Raw genomic sequence first — 23,299 nt, forward strand, 5'->3', positions numbered from 1 at the left:
AAATAAGGGGTCCTATGTTAAAATGTAACGTGACCTGTTAAAATGTTTAAAAAGTTAAAATGTTGTTATAAGTTTGATTGAAATAGCTTTTGACTTCAGTAAATATGCTGCAAACACAACAAATGACAGTCTCCAGTTTTTTACAACCTATAAAGTGTTTTGAAACTTAATGTGCGTAATAATTTGGAACAGTGCATTGTAAGTTTTTTATGTTTAAAAAAAAATACTGTTATCATTAGGAGGTTTGTTCAATAAAATTTGAATTGTACTCTTAAAAGTTGATAAATGAGAATTATGCTGACTGTTCTTTACATCAATTATTTAGGTAAATGAGAAAAAATATAATTTGCATAATAATTTGGAACAGGGTGTAAAGTCTCAGAAAAGACAGACACGCCAGATATGTAAATACAGGTCTTGAGAGCGCTGGTGTTTCCAATATTTCTGGACAGTTGTGGGTAGATGAGACAAATGTTGCAGAATATTGTGACATTTATAATGAGAGTTTGTAATATCTAATTTCCTGAGCTGCAGCAATGGATTTTCAAGATTCCAATGCTCTACCAAGGGAATGCTCTTCCCCATAAAAGAGTCCAGAACCTGCTGCATTGCATCAATTAGTTCATTATGTATCTTTCACCATACTCTTTCATATGGTTTTCCTTTGAGCAATTGTTTTAAATGCCTTTATTGGATTATTTCATTCAATATGGATTATGGCCTGTCTTGCAGCAAATTAAATTCATGAGCTACACCTGTAGGAATTAGCAATATATGTATATATGTTATAATCAAATCAAAGTGATATTACTTCCGGTTTATATAATAATAATTATTCTATTTATTAATTTTGACATCCTATCCATGTGTTGAGCTATTTCTCATTTGTTTTATTTGTGTGGGGGAGGGAATACCTGCCCATTTTTATTCTACATTATGTTTTATTTTCATGTTAATTAATTTTTTTTAATGCTGCACGAGTGATTTTTGAAGGTTATGCATCCATATTTTGTGCTTGTGATGTCAGATTGGTGAATAATTTATATTGAATTAGACAGCCAAGCATATGCTGTGTTATTGTGTATTGTGAGTGAGTGTGTTTGTCTATGTGTGTGTGTGTATATATGTATATATATGTATAGGGAACATGGGGGGATGGTTGCACTCACCTAAACATGCTTAAATGGGGTGCTGCTGGGGGCCATATTATACAATAAACAATACACAAGATCCAGCGCACTCTCCTATCTACTAAACAGCAACTTCAATGTTGACAGATTTTATTAGTTTGTAAAAGTTTTTTTAAAAACACCTAATCTAGGCAAAAACATAATGGGGATTTAGTTACATTATATGATCATACATTGCATAAGCCTGCCACAATGTCAATATTCCCTATATATATTTGGGAGTCTAGCCAACTCCTTGGTTTTGCACCCCTCCCTGTTACAGGTGCCTCATCTCAGGTCCCTATTTAGCCTTGTACTGCAGAGAGCCTCAGATGGAATTTGTTCCCAAGTAAGTGGTTAATCTCATAAGAGCAGACATTAGACTGTGAGAGTAGGACCTGCCAAAGATGGGGTACATTGACGTTGTGGCAGGCTTATGCAATGTATGATCATATAATGTAACTAAATCCCCATTATGTTTTTGCCTAGATTAGGTGTTTTTAAAAAAACTTTTACAAACTAATAAAATCTGTCAACATTGAAGTTGCTGTTTAGTAGATAGGAGAGTGCGCTGGATCTTGTGTATTGTTTATGTATATATATGTATATATATATATAATGTAAATAGAAAAAAAAGGTTGCACTCTTGGGTCTTTCAAATAGTAAACAAAGTGTTTAATCCATCAAAGGGTATACAAAAAAATGACCGACGTTTCGACCCGTTCGGGTCTTCCTCAAGGTGGACCTTTGATGGATTAAACACTTTGTTTACTATTTGAAAGACCCAAGAGTGCAACCTTTTTTTCTATTTACATTGTAAATAACCAGCGTGGAAGTGCACCAGGGCATAAAACTCAACATTATATTACCAGCAAGGGTGAGTGCCATTACACTTTTTACTATATATATATGAAAAATGATGAAGAGAGCACTCCAGAGGATATTTTCAATCAAATTTTATATGTGATGAAGAGGATCAACGTTTCGACCCAAGAGGTCTTTGTCAAGATATAATTATAAGTGAAGCAATTGCTTATATAGCACAAAAATAATTAAGAGGTAATCACTTACCCAGTGCAGGTGTGCAGCCCCAGATCCGTGTGTGGACGCAGTGAAGTGATCAGGTGATAGTGTATGAAATTTGTGAGGACGTAATGACGTCATATTAATGCGACCGGAAAAGGTCGTGAAAAAGCGTCTGGTTACTATGGTGACGCTAAATTTCAATAGTATGAGTGATCGTGAATCGTGCAGTGCGTGAATAATAAAGTAAAACCAACTAGGAGGATGTATATAGAATTCATATATAGTTGACAGTAAATACACCTATAGAAATATACTAAAAGAATAACATGTAGCCCATATTATAAAAAGACAGATAAATGAGTGAGGGAGGAGTGAATAGAATGTGAGTGACATGCAAAGAATAGAATAAGTGAAAAGCAAAATGAAGTGAAAAGAGGGCAAGGACCAAATAATTGATCAAGAGACAGAGAAAAAAGTAAAGGGCAAACATAGGAATAGAATATCACAGAAAAGTGTGATGCAATAAAAAATAATGAGTAAAAGTGAAGTGAGAATGATAAGTGAATAAAAGGAAAATAAAATATAATGTGTAACGTGAAGAAAGTGTCAAAAAATGTGGACTATATACAAATAGGTATATGCAAATATACAAGAATATACAAAAAAATGTCTATAAGCAATGTGCATAATAGACACTATAATAAAGAATAGCATATCAGAACTACTGATACCTTGGCAGAAGAACAATCGAAGCAGAATGATAAATATTTAAATCATAATCAAATACATTTGTCACAAGAATTCTTTGTTAAAAAGATTTAAGTTAGAGAACATGGGGGGGCTTAGGAAGTGGAGGGGAGCACAGCTCCCTGACGCTTCTATCTTTACATATTACAAGGAGGGAGCTGCGTGCCGGTAGCGCCCTCCTTGTAATAAATTAAACAAATGAACAAATACTGATATTCAGTGTTTGTTTGTTCGTCTGACAATGCTATTCATTCATTCATCTTTCTGACGAATGAATAGATGAAATTCCCGTTCGCATGCCCAAATGTTAAACTGGGCATGTGCGGGTATCTCACAGCGCTATCTAGTGTGGGCAGATGACGTATCCCACAGGGACTTCCTCTACCCACACAAAGATGGCGGCGCCCTGAATATAGATTGGGGCCAAAAATAAAGATTAAAAATAGGTAATATGGGGGGATTAGGGACATTTGGGGGTGACTAAGGGGTCAATTAGATGTAGTGGAGTTGGGAGGGGGGGTTTAAAAAAAATGGGATTCGGCCATGACAGTGCTACTTTAAGCACTCAAAACTCCCATGACTCCTGGGCAGCAGCAATGACTATAGTAGACATCAGCCCAAATACATACAATTAAAGCCAAAGAAAAAGTTACCTGCACACTATCCCAAATCCCTATGCACATTTAAATTACTGGAGGTCTTTTAATATCACTCAATGGTCGTTAAAAGCTTACCTGCCACGTCAAAGCAAAACATCTTAGGTGAGTTCTATCAGGAACGGATCCAGAGTCCAATCTCGGAAGGGGCACTCTGCCAGGTTTGGTTAACATGAGATAATCAAAAAGATGTTGTGTTGCTTAAAGAACAGCCAGCTTACAATTAAAGACCCTTGGTTTAATTCAAAGAACAGATGAGAACAATAAACCTCATAAAAATGGTCTTTGTAAATTAAGATTTACATAAAATTCATAACTAGCAAGTTTAGCAGCCCATGTATTTTAAAAGAAGACTATAGCTTTGGCTATACAAACCTGTATTCCTAACAACATAGTGCCCCTGTTCCTGGGTATATATACATCCCCCCTCCCCTTTTCCACTAAATGCAATAAAATAACACTTTTTACTTACCTTAGAGCTCTAACACTCCCTCGGTGCTGTTCACCTCTTCAATGCTTTCCTATAAGCTTCCACATTACGTGGTCAGCGGTCAGTGCAGCTGGAGTGCATTTAGTGGCTATTAGGAAGACAGACACTAGATGTAGATTCAACCCAGCAATATAAACATTGCAGGTTCAAAAAATAAAAAGCAATATTTTACATTGCAGGGTTCAGGTGACAGGACCACTGCACCCAGAACACCTCATTATTTGGGTGACTATAGCGGTCATGGAAACCGTAAAATGCTGCACTTTTAACACTTTTTCCAAGCAATTGGCTTAATGCACTACAACCTTGAACGTTTTTATAGTAACCATGCACTGAAACTTCCTTTTATGTCATGCAGCCATTGCCATATTGTATACACTGTAAAACACTTTGGAGTTTTTAAGAAAAAAAACCCACACTACACTCAACATTATAAATATACAACTGTTTTCATTTAGAGAGAGGGGCTAATTTAATTTTATCAATTATATTCAATGCTTTGCAGTGGTGGAACTTAAGAAGACAGGGCCCTGGTGCAAGAATTATTTACGTCCCTCCTTATCGTACCTGACGCCCATGCAAATACGCACACACACACAGGGTGAGACACAGAATGACACATACAGACACACTGATACACACACACAGACACCCAGATTAATACACAGGCACACATACTTCCTCCCAGCACTGACATAATCACAGGGGCCTGTTATTTAAGGGCCGCGGCGCTGAACGGGCCACTGAAGATATTATGCCATCAGGTAGTTCTTACTGAATGGGCCACCTAATGGGCTCCCTTGGCATGTGGGCCCCAGTGCAACCGCACCGGCAGCAGTTATGCCGCTGATGCATCGCCCTCCTCATCCTCTAACGTGGAGGATTGGTGAGAGGCACTGTAGGGAACCATTCATTCATCAGATTATCAGTCCCGGAGTAATCTGTGAGACCATTTTGCATGACCTTGCCCTTTGGCTGAAAAAAAAAAACAGTCCTGCATAGCGCTGCTTAGCTTACTGGAGCTAACCGGATTCTCAAGGAGAATCTGAAAACAGGATCTGGAGCTGTAAGCATCCAGCAGGACCCAAATACAAATGACACTGGCAAAGCATGGCACTCCTAGCACCAGAACATTAGTGGTTATGATGCTTGGAGTGTTCCTCTAATTATATTTAAAAGTAAAGGGGCATTCCCACTGATCTTTGTTGTCTTTAGGTGCTGATACTACACCTGCTGAGATCTAGGCCTGGCCCATGGTTTTTGAGGGCGCCAGACGGCTGGTCCCAGGTCCAGGGGGCTGTTCCAGTTTTGGTGGGTGCCAGGTCCAGATCTCAGCAGGTGCAGTATGGCTGGCCTGAGTGGGCACCAGGCAGCTGGCTGTCTTAGCAGGCACTGGATGGCTATCCCCTGGCCTTGAGGGGCACAGCATGGCGGATTCATTGCCCCATTACTCCCCCCTGGATCCGCCACTGTGTCCTATTCTGACAATGCACCTTGATTCTCTGATCTCTAAGACAAAGAGTTGGTATTTTTCTCATCCCCTACACACTCATTAATCCTACTGCCCACCCCATGATTTTCTTATTCAGGGTTAATATGCTTCCCATAAATCCAGCGCTTTCCTATAATAATCATCAGATGACATTCAACATCCTCATTCAATGCATGAGAATGTAGAACATCACAGAACCAAGTCTGACTCCGTTATAGGAGCGGAAGCACCCTCTAGTGGTTGTCATTTAGAAAGACACTAGAGGTATGTTTAGTCCTAAGGTGTAAACATTGCCATATCTACAAAACAATTATGTTTAATATTACAGCACCAAAACAACAGGGTAACTGCACTTACACTACTACATAGAGATGGAATGGTCTGGGGGAGTAAAGATAACACGTTACACACTCCCAGATATAGTTTGAATATTCTTTCTTTCTGTTCTGCTTTGAGAATCCCCCCCAAAACGTGGCTGTTAGAATATTCTCATAACCAGGTAGACAGTTGTGATATGAACAACTGTTTGCATGAATGCATTTTATGCTGATGAAAATTGGAATGTGTGCTGTAATAGATATAAACAGATAAATTGGTAAATCCATTCCGTGACAATAAATAGGGCAAGGTTGAGATCAGTTTTTAGTTCAAGAGGATTATATTAAACTGCCAGATGAGAAATGTTAGTGCACATTGAGTAAAACTAATTAGGGTTCTCAAATTTGGATAGTAGGTAGTTCACACATCGGCAGTTCAAAAGTACATTGGGCTATTTGTTTTTTTTTCTTTTGTTGCGTTTTAATATTTGGTCTCATTGCTTGCTAATAACTGTGAATAGCGAATTTACTGATAATCTATGAGCATCTATAATTATCATAGATATTCTATGATAATCTATACTTTGAATATCTTAAAGGGACACTCTACTTATTTAGACCACTTCATCACATTGAAGTGGGGTGGGTGCAGTGTCCCTGCCACTAGAGGTGCATCCACTGCACTGACTGAGTAAAACTGATTCAATAGTTTACTATGGAGAAGTTTGAAAGTGTGTGCGGCATTTGTCATATTTGTGCATTAGGTAGGTGCTGAATGTTCCTATATGGGGAGCATTGGATTGGGCCATCACGGAAGAATCAATGCTTCCTCTGTGATGTTTCAAGAGGCAGGGAGGTGAAAAGCACAGAAAGAGCCTCGGCGCTGGAAAAAGGTTAGTAAATCTTTATTTTAAAAATATTTTTTTTATGGCTACAGGAGAACTATGTAGAGTCAGGGATAGGGAAACTATAGGGTTCGGAATACAGGTTTGTATTCTTAACGCCACAGTGTGCCTTGAAATGCACTTTACTATATGCTCTTTAAAATCAGCACTTTATTTTTAACAAGCCCAGTTCATGCATTGCACCATTTCCTTTATGGTGTTTGTTTTATAACCATGATTAACAGTGAGCGAGATGAAGCATTCAATTCCAGCTTTAATTCTATTTCTTAGCATGTGTTTGTTAAATATATAGGCTGCTTAAACGTAGAACTAAATATCAGTGGAAGATACTTTTTTCTTTAATAAATCTTCTTGTATAAAGGTGAATCTACGTTCATGTAGGCTTTCCAACAAGATATAAAAATTCTGCCTCAAAAAGAGACATTGAACAATATATTAGTGGACTGATCTCTGATTAATATTTTAATTTGTAGTTTAATACAATTAATAGAATAAATACTGATTTAAATGGTATAAGATTTGTTAGAATAATGAATGAAGAATCACAGCGATTCTAAAGAACAAAGCCAAGAGAGTGGAAGTGGAAACAGACAGAGGTGGGTTTGAGCACACTAAAAGAGCATTCAAGGACCAAAGGACTCAAGCCAGGACTCTGCAGTTCCCACATTCTCAAGGCAAAGCAATAGCCCAGGTTTGGCTAAATATTGCACTGTTTTATGTCTTGAATACTGGTTTAGGAACCACTGCTCTAAACCAGGGCTCTTCAAACTATGGCCCTCCACTTGTTGCTGAATTATAACTCCCATATGTCTCTGGCTATCTATTTTATTCACAGAATCATGGACATTGTAGTTCAGCAACATCTGGAGGGCCAGAGTTTAGAGAACCCTGCTTAAACTGTGCTAAGGTTTATGTGAACGTTACATCATCTTTTTAAATTGTGTCACTGCAGGTATAGCCTTATGTTTTCCCAATAATTTAGGTGTTTCCTAATTACACATTTTTTTTTACGCATCATACACATCTTCTTCTTTATTCCCAGTGATATTGAAACCTGCCAACACTTCTACAAAGATGTCACTCTTCAGATAGACATGGCATTCAACATCTTCTTCTTGCTATACTTTGGTCTGCGGGTAAGTGTATGATACTGATAACCCCAAGTAACCCCAAGCTCTTCTGTGTGTCACTTCCCCCAGCCCCTTTGTGTGTCTTTCTCCCCCTAGCCCCTTTCTGTTTTTCTTTTCCCTAGCCCCTTTTAATTTCTCTTTCTCCCTTTCACCCCCCCCCCCCCCTGCAGCCGCTTTGGGTGTCTCTTTCTCCCCCAGCCCCTATGTGTGTCTCTTTTTTTTTTTCTTATTCCCCAGCTTCTCTGTGTCGCTTTCCCCTTTCACATTTGTGGGTCTTTTTCTCCACCCAGACCTATTGTGTGCCTCTTTTTCACCTAGGCCCTTGGTGTGTCTCTTTGTCCCCCAAGCTCCTCTGTGTGTCTCTTTGCCACGCCCTGAAGCTCTCTCTGTGTATCTTTGTCCCCTGTGTCTCCTTGTCCACTCCCAGTAATTTGTGTCTCTGTGTCAAACCCCAGCCTCTCTACCTGTTTCTTTGTACCCCAGGCCTCTCAGCGTCTTTGTCCCACCAGCCCCTCTGTGTATCTTTTTGCCCCCCCCACCCAGCCCTTATGTGTGTCTCTATACCCCCCCAGTCCTTTTTGTGTGCCTTTTCATGTCCCCAACCATTCTTTGTGCCTCTTAGCCCTACTGTGTGTCTCTGTGTGCTTGCAGCCCTTCTGTGTGCCGTTTTGCTCTCCCCAATCCTTGGAATGTTAATTACAGTGTTGAAGTTCTATATGATTACTGACCTGTACAATATTTAACATTTAATTTAAAACATGCAGCAGTCAATGCTCCAAAACATATTTATGAACCATGTTCATTCTTCTTCCATGCTTTGCAGTCATCTGTTCAGTTTAATAGTATTTTTTTTTTAAATTTATCAATGAATATATTTACCAGTTTATTAGGTGCAAGCATTGAAATCCATGTTGTATGGTAGGTGTGTTCCTTGCAAAGAATTGCAAACAGAGTGTAAAGCATTACATGTCCTTTACAATACCTCTGGTTTTTAATGATTAAAGTCCTTGCAAGTTGACCTATGATGTATTGCCTTTGTGTTTCCCCAACTGATGGAAAAATAATAGGCTGTCTATCACGTCAGTGGTGTAATCAATGATGTCCAGCTGATAGGATTGTGTTTAAATATCAAAAGCATATTTTGTGTCCATGCTGGTTTACTCACCATGACTCTCTTTTTCCCCCCACAGTTCATTGCTGCCAATGACAAGCTGTGGTTTTGGCTAGAGGTGAATTCCGTGGTTGACTTCTTCACAGTGCCTCCAGTGTTTGTGTCCGTATATTTAAACAGGAGCTGGCTGGGTAAGCATTTTAGTGAACAGTGTATTTCCATACTCTTCATGATTGACCCTGAATATCACATGGAGCTACAAGGAAGCGATGAAAGAAAGTATTGTGCAATATTATTTTTCTAAGCTAATGGTGGAGAAGATATAAGTATCGGCCTGGGAGGAAATATAGAATGTGATTATACGAGCAGATAGGGTTGGCACAGCGAGCATCTGTTAAAGACAGATGGAACTGACTTATAAGGTTATAGGGCTGCAACAGCAAACCACAATGGGCACACAGAGGCCTCTTTGCTGCCACGCTAGCCATTTCACCACGTCACTGGTACTGCAGTGTACCTGCTCGTCACTGTTAAACTGTCTGCAGCTGTCTTACAGCTCTATGTTCAGCAGCTTCTGGTGACCGCAACCATACCCCTGAGGCAAGGGGCCTAAAAGGACAGGTGTCGTTGAGAGAAGTTTGGGGTGAAACCATTCAAAAACAGTTTAACCCAATAACGTAAGACAGCGCCCAGACCCCATAATAGCTTCACTGATATGAAGTTGTTTTGTGGCCTGGAGTGGTAAACCAGTTTTAACTTGGTTTGCTAATAGAAATGTTTAATTATGAATGTTTAATTCTTGACTTTATTGGATTCTTATCTGTGCTGCCTCTTGCATACATCTACATTTGCAAGATAGAGAGCTGCAGCCAATTAACCCTTTTTGTGGCACAGTGGTTTTGATTGTTTTACTGTTTATTCTACTAAAAAGCACTGTGATGCACTGGCCACATTTTGACATAACGAGTCAAACTAGGACTATACAACCTCGTTGCTTACAATAGATTTGGAAATTAGCAAGGGACAGTGTGCTTGTCTGTCAGCATTAGGTGACATGACCTATATAAATCAAGCTTTGTAGACATGTGGGGGAACACGGCGGTTCTCTATGTGAGTGAATCACTGTCGATAGGTTCTGTGGAATGCCCATGTTTGGTTTTTTTTGCGCAGTGCAATTGTTTTTATAACATTTATATGCAAACACTGCCCTCTAGGGGAAAACTATTAGTATGCATTAGTGAGTTGTTTTTCACTTGGATTGGTATTAAAGTTGCTAACATCCAATGCAACCAATTTAATATGGAGAAAGCATTATGATATTTATGTTTATTGTTATAACTAGGCTACAGTAAGCTCATACTTATATTGCTCTGAGAGAAATCCGGTGTAATACTGGACTCTGGCCTTTTATTTATTCAGTGTAGGCTAGTTTTTAATATGTTATATGAATCCATATTGGAATGAATCCAGCATTTATAAGGACAACATTGAGAGAGAATGCAGCCTTCTTAAAGCTATCATCTCAGCCTTTAGAGGGCTAACTGAGAGTATATACAACCATTATAGATGTAACATTGAGAGTGAATTCAGCCTTTCTATGGCTAGTGAGTGTGAATTCAGCCTGTATAGTGAGTGTGAATTCAGCCTGTATAGTGTTGACATTGGGAGTGAATCCAGCCTAACATAGGGAGGAAATTCATCTTTTATAGGGTTTGAATGCTGAGTGAATGCTCCCTCTATAAGGAAGTGAATACAACGATGATAGACCTTGCATTGGGAGCAAATCCAACCTTTATAAGGCTAGAATTGGGAATAAATCAAGCCTTTATAAGGCTGGCATTGAGAGTGAATTCAAGGCCTAGCATTGGGGATGAGTTAAACCATTATAGGCCTTGCATTAGGGGTAAATCCAACCATTATAGGCCTAGCATTGGGGGTGAATCCAACCATTATAGGCCTAGCATTGGGGGTGAATCCAACCATTAAAGGCCTTGCATTAGGGGTAAATCCAACCATTATATGCCTAGCATTGGGGGTGAATCCAAACATTATAGGCCTAGCATTGGGGGTGAATCCAACCATTATAGGCCTAGCATTGGGGGTGAATCCAACCAGTATAGGCCTTGCATTAGGGGTAAATCCAACCATTATAGGCCTAGCATTGGGGGTGAATCCAAACATTATAGGCCTAGCATTGGGGGTGAAACTAACGATAATAGGCCTAGCATTTTAGATTAATCCATCCATTACAGGCCTAGCATTGTGGGTTAATCCAACCATTATAGGCCTAGCATTGTTGGTGAATCCAACTATTTTAGGCCTAGCATTGTGGGTGAATCCAACCGTTATAGGCCTAGCATTGCGGGTGGATCCAATAATTATAGGCCTAGCAATAGGAGTGGATCCAATCATTATATGCCAAGCATTGAGGGTGAATCCAACTATTTTAGGCCTTGCATTGGGGGTAAATCCAACCATTATAGGCCTAACATTGGGGGTGAAACTAACCATAATAAGCCTACAATTTGAGATTGATCCATCCATTGCAGGCCTAGCATTGTGGGTTAATACAACCATTATTGGCCTATCATTGTTGGTGAATCCAACTATTTTAGACCTTGCATTGTGGGTGAATCCAACTATTATAGGCCTAGCATTGGGGGTTGATCCAATAATTATAGGCCTAACATTGGGGGTGAAACTAACCATAATAAGCCTACCATTATGGCCGGATAAAAGAGAAAGCTACAAAAAAGGTAAAAAACAAGCCAAGATCAATGGTAGCCAGAAATACACAATAACGAGGAATGAAGCAGAGTCAGGGAAAACAGAAATCAGAATAGTCAAGAGCGAGCTGGGTCAAAACCAAAGAACTATCACAAAGGATGCACTAAAAAAGGATGCACTAAAGGGACACTAATGGCACAAGGCACACTAGGAACCACAACAGGGCACTGTGTTTAGGGCCGACTGGACTTTTGTATGATTGGGGGCATGGTTTGCATAGCCACGCCCCCAAAAGGTATGTGCGCACTGAGCTCTGCTGTATAGAGCTCTCCTGATTTCATGACGCCGGCACGCATGTGCGGCGTCATCAAAAGTGGTGGGCACATAGCAGGCGGAATCCCTGAGGCTGATTGGAGCCTCTCTCAGCGTGGGAGCGGTGGTCCTGATCCTGGCGCCGACAGATCAGCGGACCGACAAGGTAAGTGAGAGAGGGCTGACATTACACCCACTCTTAGACCTGCCCACTGGGCAGGAACCACCAGGACGATCGGAGAGCAAGAATGGAAAGCCCAGAGTAGACAAGGAGCATGGACATCATCAACTCCCACCCAGGATCTCTCTTCAGGACAGAAACCTTTCCAATGTATAAGGTATTGAAGGGCTCCCCTAGAGAGACGGATTCCACAATAGACTGGACCTCGTATTCATCCTGCACTTCCACCCCAACAGGTGTAGGAGCAATAAAGGGTCTTGTGATTTTATTACAAGTAAGGGGTTTTAATAACAAAACGTGAAAGGTATTAGGAATACGCAAAGCAGAGGGTAATTGTAACCTGTATGAAATGGGGTTCACACGTCTTAGCATCCGATAGGGGCCTATGAAACGAGGAGCCAACTTTTTGGAAGGCACTTTCAGGTTGATATTCTTGGTACTGAGCCAAACCCTATCACCCACTTGATAAGTAGGAGCTGCTCGTCTGTGTCTGTCGGTGTATTTCTTCTGCAAGGCGGCTTTATGAATTAGGATGTGCTGAACCTGCTCCCATGTAGTCCTCAGGTTACCCAAATACTCCTCTACAGCTTGCATCTCCAATGGAGGAAAGACAGCTGGAAGAATAGACGGATGGAAGCCATAACTGAGGTAAAAATTACTGTGGCTCGTGGACTCTTGTTGAGTACAATTGTGAGCAAACTCAGCCGAGGGAAGCAGTTTCGCCCAGTTATCCTGGTTGTCCAAGATAAAACACTGTAGATACTGTTCCAAGGATTGGTTAGTTCTCTCAGCAGTGCCATTAGATTGAGGATGATAGGCTGATGAATGCCATAACGTTATACCTAGTTGGTAAGTGAATGCCTTCCAGAATTGGGAGACAAATTGAGGACCCCTATTGGATACTATCTCTTCAGGTATGCCATGTAAGTGGAAATCTATTCACAAACCGGACTTTACATAGGACACGAGGCCATGCGTTTAGACTGGAAGAAAGAAGATTTCGTCTAAGGCAAAGTGAAGGTTTTTTTACTGTAAGAACAATCAGGATGTGGAATTCTCTGCCTGAAGAAGTGGTTTTATCAGAGTCCATACAGATGTTCAAACAGCTACTAGATGCATACTTGCAAAAACAGAATATTCAAGGATATAATCTTTCAATGTAGGGTAATAACTGCTTGATCCAAGGATAAATCTGACTGCCATTCTGGGGTCAAGAAGGATTTTTTTTCCTAGCTTGTTGCAAAATTGTGCTTCAAACTGGGTTTTTTGCCTTCTTTTGGATCAACAGCAAAAAAACTAATGTGAGGAAGGCTGAACTTGATGGGCGCAAGTCTCTTTTCAGCTATGTAACTGTGTAACTATGTAACCTCTCTAGCAAATATATCCGCTAATTTTATAGATGAAGGTAGTTTGGATAAGGACACAAAATGGACCATCTTAGAAAATCTATCAGTAACAGTTAAGATAACGTTATGGCCCTCCGATTTCGGTAAATTCACTATAAAATGGACCAGGGTGTTTTAGGTATGTCCAAAGGTTGCAACAGACCACAAGGTAAAACATGAGGAGTTTTAGATTGAGCACATACGTGATATGCTTGTATGTACTCCTTCACATCCTGCCTAAAAGAAGGCCACCAAAATTGAGCAGCAAGGAGATCACTAGTCTTCTTAGTTCCAGGATGGCCAGCAGTCTTGTTATCGTGGCATAAAGCTAGGACCTCTTTACGGAATGCCAAAGGGACAAATAACCTATCCTGTGGAGTCTGACTAGGTGCTTTGATGTGTACTTCATTTAAAGACCTAATGAGGTCAGAACCAATGTTGAGTTGTGTACCTGCTATTATTGTGTTTTCAGGGATAATATGTGCTACTTCATCAACTGTTGGAAAAGTTGGTTCGAATTGACGGAATAATGCGTCTGCTTTAGTATTGTTGGTACCTGGTCAATAAGTAAGCACAAAGTTAAAATGTGAGTAAAGCAAAGACCACCGTGCTTGTCTAGCTGTTAGTCTTTTGGCCTCACTCATGCATGATAGGGTTTTATGCTCCGCCAGGATCGTAACAGGGATGGACGTACCCTTTAGCAAGTGACGCCATTCCCGAAGGGCCAGTACAATGGCTAAGAGTTCCCTATCTCCTATCTCATAGTTCTTCTCTGTTTTAGAAAGTTTCTTTGAAAAGAATCCACACGGATGTAGACGTTGATCAGGAGACAAACGCTGGGAGAGAATAGCCCTTACGCCTGTATCGGATTCATCTACCGCCAAAAGAAAAGGGAGTGATGGATCCGGATGGACTAAGATAGGTGCTGAAGCAAATGCAGCCTTCAGGGTGTCAAAGGCATCTAGCGCTTCCAGAGTTCACACCTGATTAGATTTGCCCTTTTTAGTCACGTCTGAGATAGGCGACATTATGGAGGAAAACCCTTTAATAAACCCTCTATAGTAGTTCGAAAACACTATGAAACGTTTGATGGCTGTCAACCATGTCGGTAAGGGCCATTTGCGGTTGGCATCTACTTTTTTGGGGTCCATTTCAAAGCCGGATATGGTGCACTTAGCATTGCACTGAAACGCGCGTCTGGCATTTTTCTCCGTGGGTTATGGGCACTGGGCACGGCACGGCACGTTTTACTTTCAAGCACGTTTTGATGTAGTCATTTCTCTCAGTATTCATTGCTTCTATGCCTATTTAGCTAGCTTTAAAGAGAGGGGCTTCTTAATTAATCATTGCCAGTTCATTTTTACCTGGCATTAGACTTCTTACTACTATCCTCCTCCACACTTTATACCTTGCTAGCACCTGTCCCTTAGGTCTACTCTAAAGAGATCTGGTATATCTATATATTTCCTTTATTTCAAGGATATAAGTATATACGTTTATTTGAATCTCTGTGTATACCTTAGAACCATAACAAGTTTGAATTATATTGTCTATACCTTGGGACTTATTTAACAGGGCAGAGACTTATACATTTTACCATATAGGCTATATCCCCCTACGGGACAACCTGCTGTCTTGTCTGTAACAGACTCTATTTTAATAGGGATCCAGTAGAGCTTATATTCTGTGAGACAATTCAATAAAGCTCTTTTTATCTATTTATTTTTACCCTATCTGGATAGTTTCATTTTGATCTGATACATTGTTGCAGGCATATAAACTTACCTTACCAGGTTGTTATTTATTTGCTTTCTGTTGGTGTATTTCACTTTAACCAAGATTCCAACTCCGCTGAAGTACTCCTATCATTATCGTACTTTATTTAGATGACTACCATTATATCCCAACACGCAAAGTAAAAACCAACCAGTAGAAACAGAGACAGAAAGAAAGTAAGCCAGTCCTTAGAGTGGCCGGGTAAAAGAGAAAACTACAAGAAACGTCAAAAACAAATACACAATAACGAGGAACGAAGCCAAGTCAGGGAAAGCAGAAATCAGAATAGTTGAGAGCAAGCCGGGTCAAAACCAAAGAACTATCACAAAGGATGCACAAAAAAAGGATGCACTAAAAAAGCATGCACTAAAGGGACACAAGGCACAGTAGGAACCACAACAGGGCACTGTGTTTAGGGCAGACTGGACTTTTAGATGATTGGGGGCGTGGTTAGCGTAACTATGCCCCCAAAAGGTACGTGTGCACTGAACTCTGCTGCATAGAGCTCTCCTAACTTAATGACGCCGGCACGCATGCACTGCGTCATTAAAAGGGGCGGGGAATACCAGCCGGCGTACCTGAGGCTAAGGGAAGCCTCTCTCAGCTTGGGAACGGTGGGCCGCACGATCCTGGCATCTGTAGAACGGCAGACCAACAAGGTAAGTGAGAGAGGGCTGACAATTCTAGCCCTAGCATTGGGGTAAATCTAACCATAATAGGCCTAGCATTTGGGATTAATCCATCCATTGTAGGCCTAGCATTGTGGATGAATCCAACTATTATAGGCCTAGCATTGGGGGTGGATCCAATCATTATAAGGCTAGCATTGGGGGTGGATTCAATCATTAAATGCCTAGCATTGGAGGTAAATCCAACCATTGTAGGCCTAGCATTGTGGATGAATCCAACTATTATAGGCCTAGCATTGGGGGTGGATCCAATCATTATAAGGCTAGCATTGGGGGTGGATTCAATCATTAAATGCCTAGCATTGGAGGTAAATCCAACCATTGTAGGCCTAGCTTTGGGGTGGATCTAACCATTATAGACCAATCATTGTGTGTAAATCCAACCGTTATAGGCCTAGCCTTGGTAGTAAATCCAGTCTTTTTAAGACTAGCATCGGGAGTAAATCCATCCTTTATAAGGCTAGCACTGAGAGTGAATCCAACCAGTATAGGCCTAGCATTGGGGGTGAACCCAACTATTATAGGCTTAGTGTTTGTAATAAATCAAGTCTTTCTAAGGCTTGCATTGGGGTGAATCAACTATTATGGGCCTAGCATTTAGAGTAAATCTAGCATTTATAGGGCTGGCATTGAGAGTAAATACTACATTTATAATGCTAACATTAGAAGTGAATACTTCATTTATAAAGCTTACATTGGGAGTAAATACTCCTTTTATGAAGCTAACATTTGGAGTGAATCCAACCATTATTGGCCTAGCATAAGGAGTGAATAAAGCCTTTATATGGCTAGCACAGGGAGTGAATTCAGTCTTTATACACCTAGCATTCAGAGTGAATACAGCCAGTATAGGTCTATCATTGGGAGTGAATACAGCATTTAAAGGGAAAATATGGAGAGTGAAACCAGCATTTATAGGGTTAACATGGAGAGTGAATCCACCCTTTATAGGGCTAGCATTGGGAGTGAATCCAGTCTTTACACGCTTAAAATTGGGACTGAATCCAGACATTGTAGACCTAGCATTGAGAGTGAATTCAGCCTTATGCATGTGCTGGTCGTCGTTTCCTGTTATAGCCATTTAATTCAGTCATGCCAGAATTCCCAGTCTGAAAATATGATTTGCTTAGACTGTTTTCAGACCTAATTCATGGTAATGTTATCGTTTTATTTCCTTTTATTGCTATACTGTTACATTACCACTCAAGCTGAAATTAGTCTCCATAAAATTGGGTTTGGAATCGAAAAATCAAATATGTTGCGAAACACAACATACTTTAAATTTGGTGCTGAAATTGAATTTAATGACCTGACCTTGAAAACCTTCTTCAGTCTGTTCTATTTAGCAATGCGGCATAACACACAAAAATCATGCAGAGTATTTGGCCTAAATAGCACATATCCTGAATATTACATATGCATATTACAATAATATTTAGCACATATGCTAAATATTATTTAAGTAGTTTTGCTCTAACATGTGTTATCAAACTTGTCGCTAAATATGTGCCATATTATCAGCAGCTACTACTTACCAACTACCGTAGTTTCCACCTTGTTGCTTTTTTTTTTTTTTTACTAGTTGAGAGCCAAAAATATCTGCTCTCAATGATACCGATCACTCACAGATTACCCACTTGGTGGTAAAGCACAGAAAAACACATGTTGGGTAAATTGTCACCACATCAACCATACCTTCACCCTGTCATTGGCCTTAGCTGGAGGCTGGAGATAGCAACAGCGTGCACCGTATGTTAAACTGTGATGTTGCGCTGTGCTTTATTAAAATCTATGTAATATTTGTGCTGAATTACTGCTGTGAGAATTGTTCCTTTAAATTACGTGCACTTTACTTGTATAAAGAATACCCTTAGGTTTATTTTATATGTCTTTTACTGCTTTTTGATGTGGTTTAATCTGCTTTGAAATGTCCTTTAGAGTTTCTATGTAATGCCATACAGCAAACATGTATTTTTCCTTTAGGATGCATACTGAGTTAGCTGTTGTTAACTTCTATGTACTAGACATGGTGTTAAGTGTGGATGGTTAGCGGCAGCCATTAAAAAGTAGTACCAGCGTTGGAAACCAGTTTCTAAAAAACTGTTAGTAGAAACATAGAAACGTAGAATGTGACGGCAGATAAGAACCATTCGGCCCATCTAGTCTGCCCAGTTTTCTAAATACTTTCATTAGTCCCTGGCCTTATCTTATAGTTAGGATAGCCTTATGCCTATCCCATGCAAGCTTAAACTCCTTTACTGTGTTAACCTCTAACCTTAGAGTTTCTGTGGTTGTTCGGTCTCTGTTATGGATGATGTTTTGTTCACAGTACCTTTATTGCTTTTATTGCTTTATTTTATTGTGCAATGAAGACGCTTTACTAGTCTTCTGATTCCCCATTATTTAACAAAACCCAGCATTTTTGTCATCTTAACAGAGCTTATCTATCTATCTCGAGACTTCTGTTTTCAATAAAACATTGGATTTAATCCTCTGTCGTCACCCTCATTCTATACCCATGTTTCTGCCTGCAGCAGTGCAGTGCATTGGCACGTGTAGCTGTGGGAGGGGGTGATATGGCCAGAATGCGCATCCCTAGAGTGTCCGAAAGAGGCTTAGGCTTTAATATCCTGATGGCAAATAGGGGGGTTTAAAGCACTGCTCAGGACAGATCTGTTCAGACCAGCATCTCTCATCTGCGTGTAGCTTGTCGTTCCTTAACTGTTACTGTTACTCTATCTGGATATCCATATGGTTTCTTCTTCATTCACGAACTATCTCAAGCTGTAAACTGGGTTACATTTTTCTCTTGCACTCTGTGTGAAGTGTTCTCCGGATAATGTCTAGGATGCCATTGATTCACTATTCGTCTAGCTGATCCAAAGCTGCCATGTAACTGTGTTGTTCGATCTGAGGACTTTCTTTTTCATTCTTACAACCTGAATTGAACGTGCTTTTACATTTTTATTTCCTTCCTTACATCAAATTTGAAGCATGATCCCCAGCAAGATATTAGTGTGCCGTGCTCCCGAAGGAGCTACAAGAACTGAGGTCTATAGGACCACACGTAGACGGAAGAAGTCCTTGGGAGACTTGTATCAAAATGGCTACAGAGTGAAAGCTGGGAATATTGCTGGCAAAGGGGATAAGGGAGAACAGAGTGGATGGCGCCACTCTATAGCGTCTTGCTACCGAGTTGCATGTTATTGGGGTAAGACTAGGCTGTTATCATCGCCATCCCATACATGATTCATTCTTTATTCATTCTTTATTTTTTTTTATCCTATTCACTCATCATGTGACGCATGTCCTTTGGCATAAATTGAATATGAGCTGTGATGGCTAATCTGTCGTAATGACTATTTTTATGAGTTTCACCTTTTCACTGCTTGATCTAGATAAAGAAAGAGAATTACTTATTTGTTGTTTCACAGCTGAATGAGGAGAGCTTTGTCAAAGCAAGAGTTTGACACTGCAAAATGTCATCATAGCAGGGGTAGAGGAATCTGTACACGGGGACAGTAGGACAAAGGGTATCAGCAATGAAAAGCAGCAGTCACATTAATAAGACATTTACAGGACAAAGACAAGCACTGATATGGAGATGAAGAGAGAAAAGTTTAGACATGTCATTGTTGCACAGCTCAACTAATTCACGTGCTATCAAATATATGTGCAGATTCCCTGTCTGTCTGGCAGTGAATTTATTACATTACTTTGAAGCTGAAGTAAGTGTAGATGCGTATGTGCTTTATCTTCCAGTTGGACGAGTGAATGAAAATGTGAGTCCCTCTGCTGACATTCATGCCCTTTTGATATTGTAAGCTAGGTATTTTCCCAGAGTGGTATATTAATCAACTCTGACGCTCAACAATTTGCATCAAATTCTCTGGGGCTTTCAGATTCTTTATTCTCCTTGCTCCGTTATAAAGAAAACATAAAAACACTGAAGACACAGATTAGAGGAATGCAAATTAGCCCAAAAGGCTTGGCACCCACGGGTTTTATTCATTCCTGTTTCCTCCATTCTTTTTCTCCATTCAGATATTTTTAGGTGAATATTCTACCTCTAAAATTAAGGGATATTAGCTGTGTCCTTCAAGCTAACACTTAAAATGTCCCACATGGCTTGCCTGTAAACTGTGAGACATGGCTGTCTTCAATAAGGCAGAAACAAAACTTTTACAGTAAGTTTATTATTTATGCCTTTTAAATGTAAAATTGTGGCAAGAATATAGTATGATGCAAAGTTTTTTAGTTTTTTTTTTTTTTTGTATTAGATAACATATTTTAAGAGTGCCACCTATTAAGTGAAATTGCCAAAATTCTCCCCAACCTGTTGATATTAGCAGTAAATATATTTTATTTCTGTTTTAAATTGTTTTGGTGCAAATTTCCTGCACAGTAAATTAACAAATTTTTTTTATACTTCTGTGTCAAAATCACATTGCTAACAATGGCCTCATTTTAATATTTTTGGATTCAATTTTCAAATTATTTACAATTTTAAACAAGCTTTTATGGTTTAATACTTTAAAAAATATTTTTATATTTTGTTTGTATAATGTATTTTTATATTTTGAAATATATATATGTGTGTATATATATATATATATATATATATATATATATATATATTTTTTTTTTTAAATGCATACAAACATAGTAAACCATTTAAAAAGTGTATCCATAAATATTAAATTGAGGGCAATCTTTTAATTTCATCGCATAATGAACATAATCCGCTTGTACAATCTATTTAACTTTTTCCAGAATGCTCTACATGAGGAATTGCTAACTTTTAGGTTAGGCATTATCGGTAATAAAGTTGATAAATATATATCGGTTGCATAGCTTTGTCATCACTGCTTTAGACTTTCCTTACAAATATTAAGCAGATGCTCAGTGCAACCGGGCTATGCTATTTAACAGAGTGCTTTCTCCTTTGCAAATTTCAATGAGACTAGTACATTTGATCTTTGCTTTTTCATTCTGTTGATCAGCTTTACCTCCAGATAATCCCTTAGCTTCACCCCTGAGTGATAGATAGACAATAGGCTTTATTTTGACCTGAACTCTGTGTCCTTGTCGCTGTCCTTGGTGCCAGATAAATATATATATATTATTTGGGTTGGTTGGCACAGAATATTTCAAAGAACTTGAAGACATCAATGTGGAGATACACACAAATGTGGCTTTTAAAAACAGCTGTCACCAACAGATTGAGCTCTTGTCATCTTGTGACAGCCAGGGCTTATTTAATGTGCAGCTAGCCTGTACAAAATTTGCACAGTGATGACAGACAACACACATTAACATGAGCATAGTATGGACAACTTGAAGTCATGCTCAAGTATAGCAAGGATAGCTTGAATTTTCTTGGCTTTAACAAGGTCCTACAAAGCATTCCTTAGGAATTCTGGCCCTTGCTTATTATGTAATGAAATGCGGTTCCTGCATTCCTGGAAACATGACGTCCATTCTCATTCCAAAAGTACTCTTTGGATTCAGATTTGGTGTAAAATGAAGTCACCTTAAAAGGACACTCCAGGCAGCCAAACAAGTTAAGTTTAAATGAAAGCTAATAAGCCCAAATATCTGTGGTTAGTTTCTTTCCTTTTAATTCTATGTAGTTTTCCTGCAGTGCTGTAAAATGTTTTGCTGATTTCAGCCGTGTAACCCAGCCTCCTTAGCCGCCTCTCTCACAAATTTCAGCATGTTCAACTTGATTTCCAGTCTTGGAAAGAAACTTAACTTTTTCAGCCAATAAAAAAGAGGTATGTCTTATCTAGTGAAAGGAATGATCACTGCAAAGACAAGGATAGAGCTAAGCACAGTATGTGTAATATAGTTTATTACTCTTTTGCCTTTACTTCCCGGTTTTCTTTAGGTTTTTCTTATTTCATAGCGTATTCAGTTCTCATTCCCTCCCTCCTTTCCTTGCTTTTCCCAACCATGCCATATGTACTGCTATCTCTCCTTCCCTGTAATACATGTAATAAATACCCCTCCAGCCCCTGTCAGACAACCTCTTTACTCACTGTTAACCCCTTCTCCTCCAGCCCCTGTCAGCCTATCGCACTACCCACAGTAAACCCTTTCCCTGCCAGTTCTTGTTATCTGCCCATCCCGCTGCTAACCCCTTCCCTGCCAACTTGGCAGGTCCTATCCCAGCTAGCTAATGCCTGCTCTTATGAGATCAATCCACTTACTTGGGAAATTCTTCTGTATTTTGTATGTTGTATAAATTGGCTCCAGCAGCACCCTATGATGGATGCATGTTCATTGTGATTGCAGCCATAGAGAACCACTGGAGCATGGTCATTGGTCATAAAAATATTTGCCACATTGCCACAATACCAGCTTGTATTGTTAGCATAAAGCAGGATAAATTTATGGATTTACACCACATTCTGACCTTGCTGTTTGCATGTTGAATTGGTTTTGTCCATAAATTAACTTTGTCCAATCTTCTGTTGGTTATTTTTTATTTATATATATAGTGACGGACCTCCTATACTTCAACCGAGTACTGCCAAGTCTGCTTTCTTGCCACTGTCAGGGACCCTAGAGTGCTGCACACCCAGTTGCCGAAGCTGGACTGTGATCATTTAGGGCCCTTTCCACCCAGTACAGCCTAATTTACATTCAAATGCATATATACCCTTTAGCGATTCCTGGGCGGTCACTGAATGATAAAATACATAATCTCATAGGGCAATACAGCAATATGGATAATTAATAAGAGGGAAAGCACTGAAGGGTATCACACTCACATTTCTTAGAGACTCTATATAAAACTAACTCAGGTATATACACTTGAGTGTGAAATGCAGGATGTTCCATCAGAGTATATTGATAGCAGCTTTACTCCTTCAAAAGAGAAAGGCACCAAATGTAACATCATGTATTAAGATTTACATCAAAAAACATAAAAACCTTACATTCCAATTTGCTGGGTGCGACAAAATAAGTCAACAGTAATAGCACAACACGTTTCAACACAATCTGCATTTTCCTGGATACTTGATATTGTAAAATCCCCCTTTTTAAGCTGCCGAAATTGATGCCAAAACCTCCAGTTCTGATGCCAATCATATCAATTGAGTGGCCATATTGGTACACCCAAAGGTGTACCATGTCATTTCCGGTTTCTGCTGGAGAAGCTAAATCAGCAATTTTGCAG

At 39.6% G+C, this 23,299-nt stretch overlaps 1 protein-coding gene across 8 annotated transcripts in view; it reads left to right on the forward strand.

Moving 5' to 3' along the window:
* KCNMA1 (potassium calcium-activated channel subfamily M alpha 1) overlaps positions 1–23,299 on the forward strand; it is a 536,805-nt gene that overhangs the window by 304,839 nt on the left and 208,667 nt on the right. For all 8 annotated transcript variants that reach the window (XM_063434220.1, XM_063434221.1, XM_063434223.1 and 5 more), the window contains exons 4-5: positions 7,845–7,938; positions 9,123–9,234. In XM_063434220.1, coding sequence (XP_063290290.1) covers positions 7,845–7,938; positions 9,123–9,234 — 206 coding nt within the window. The remainder of the gene's footprint in view (positions 1–7,844; positions 7,939–9,122; positions 9,235–23,299) is intronic.

This window comes from Pelobates fuscus, chromosome 10 (assembly GCF_036172605.1).
Source record: "Pelobates fuscus isolate aPelFus1 chromosome 10, aPelFus1.pri, whole genome shotgun sequence".
In the NCBI taxonomy this organism is placed as follows: Eukaryota; Metazoa; Chordata; class Amphibia; order Anura; family Pelobatidae; genus Pelobates; species Pelobates fuscus.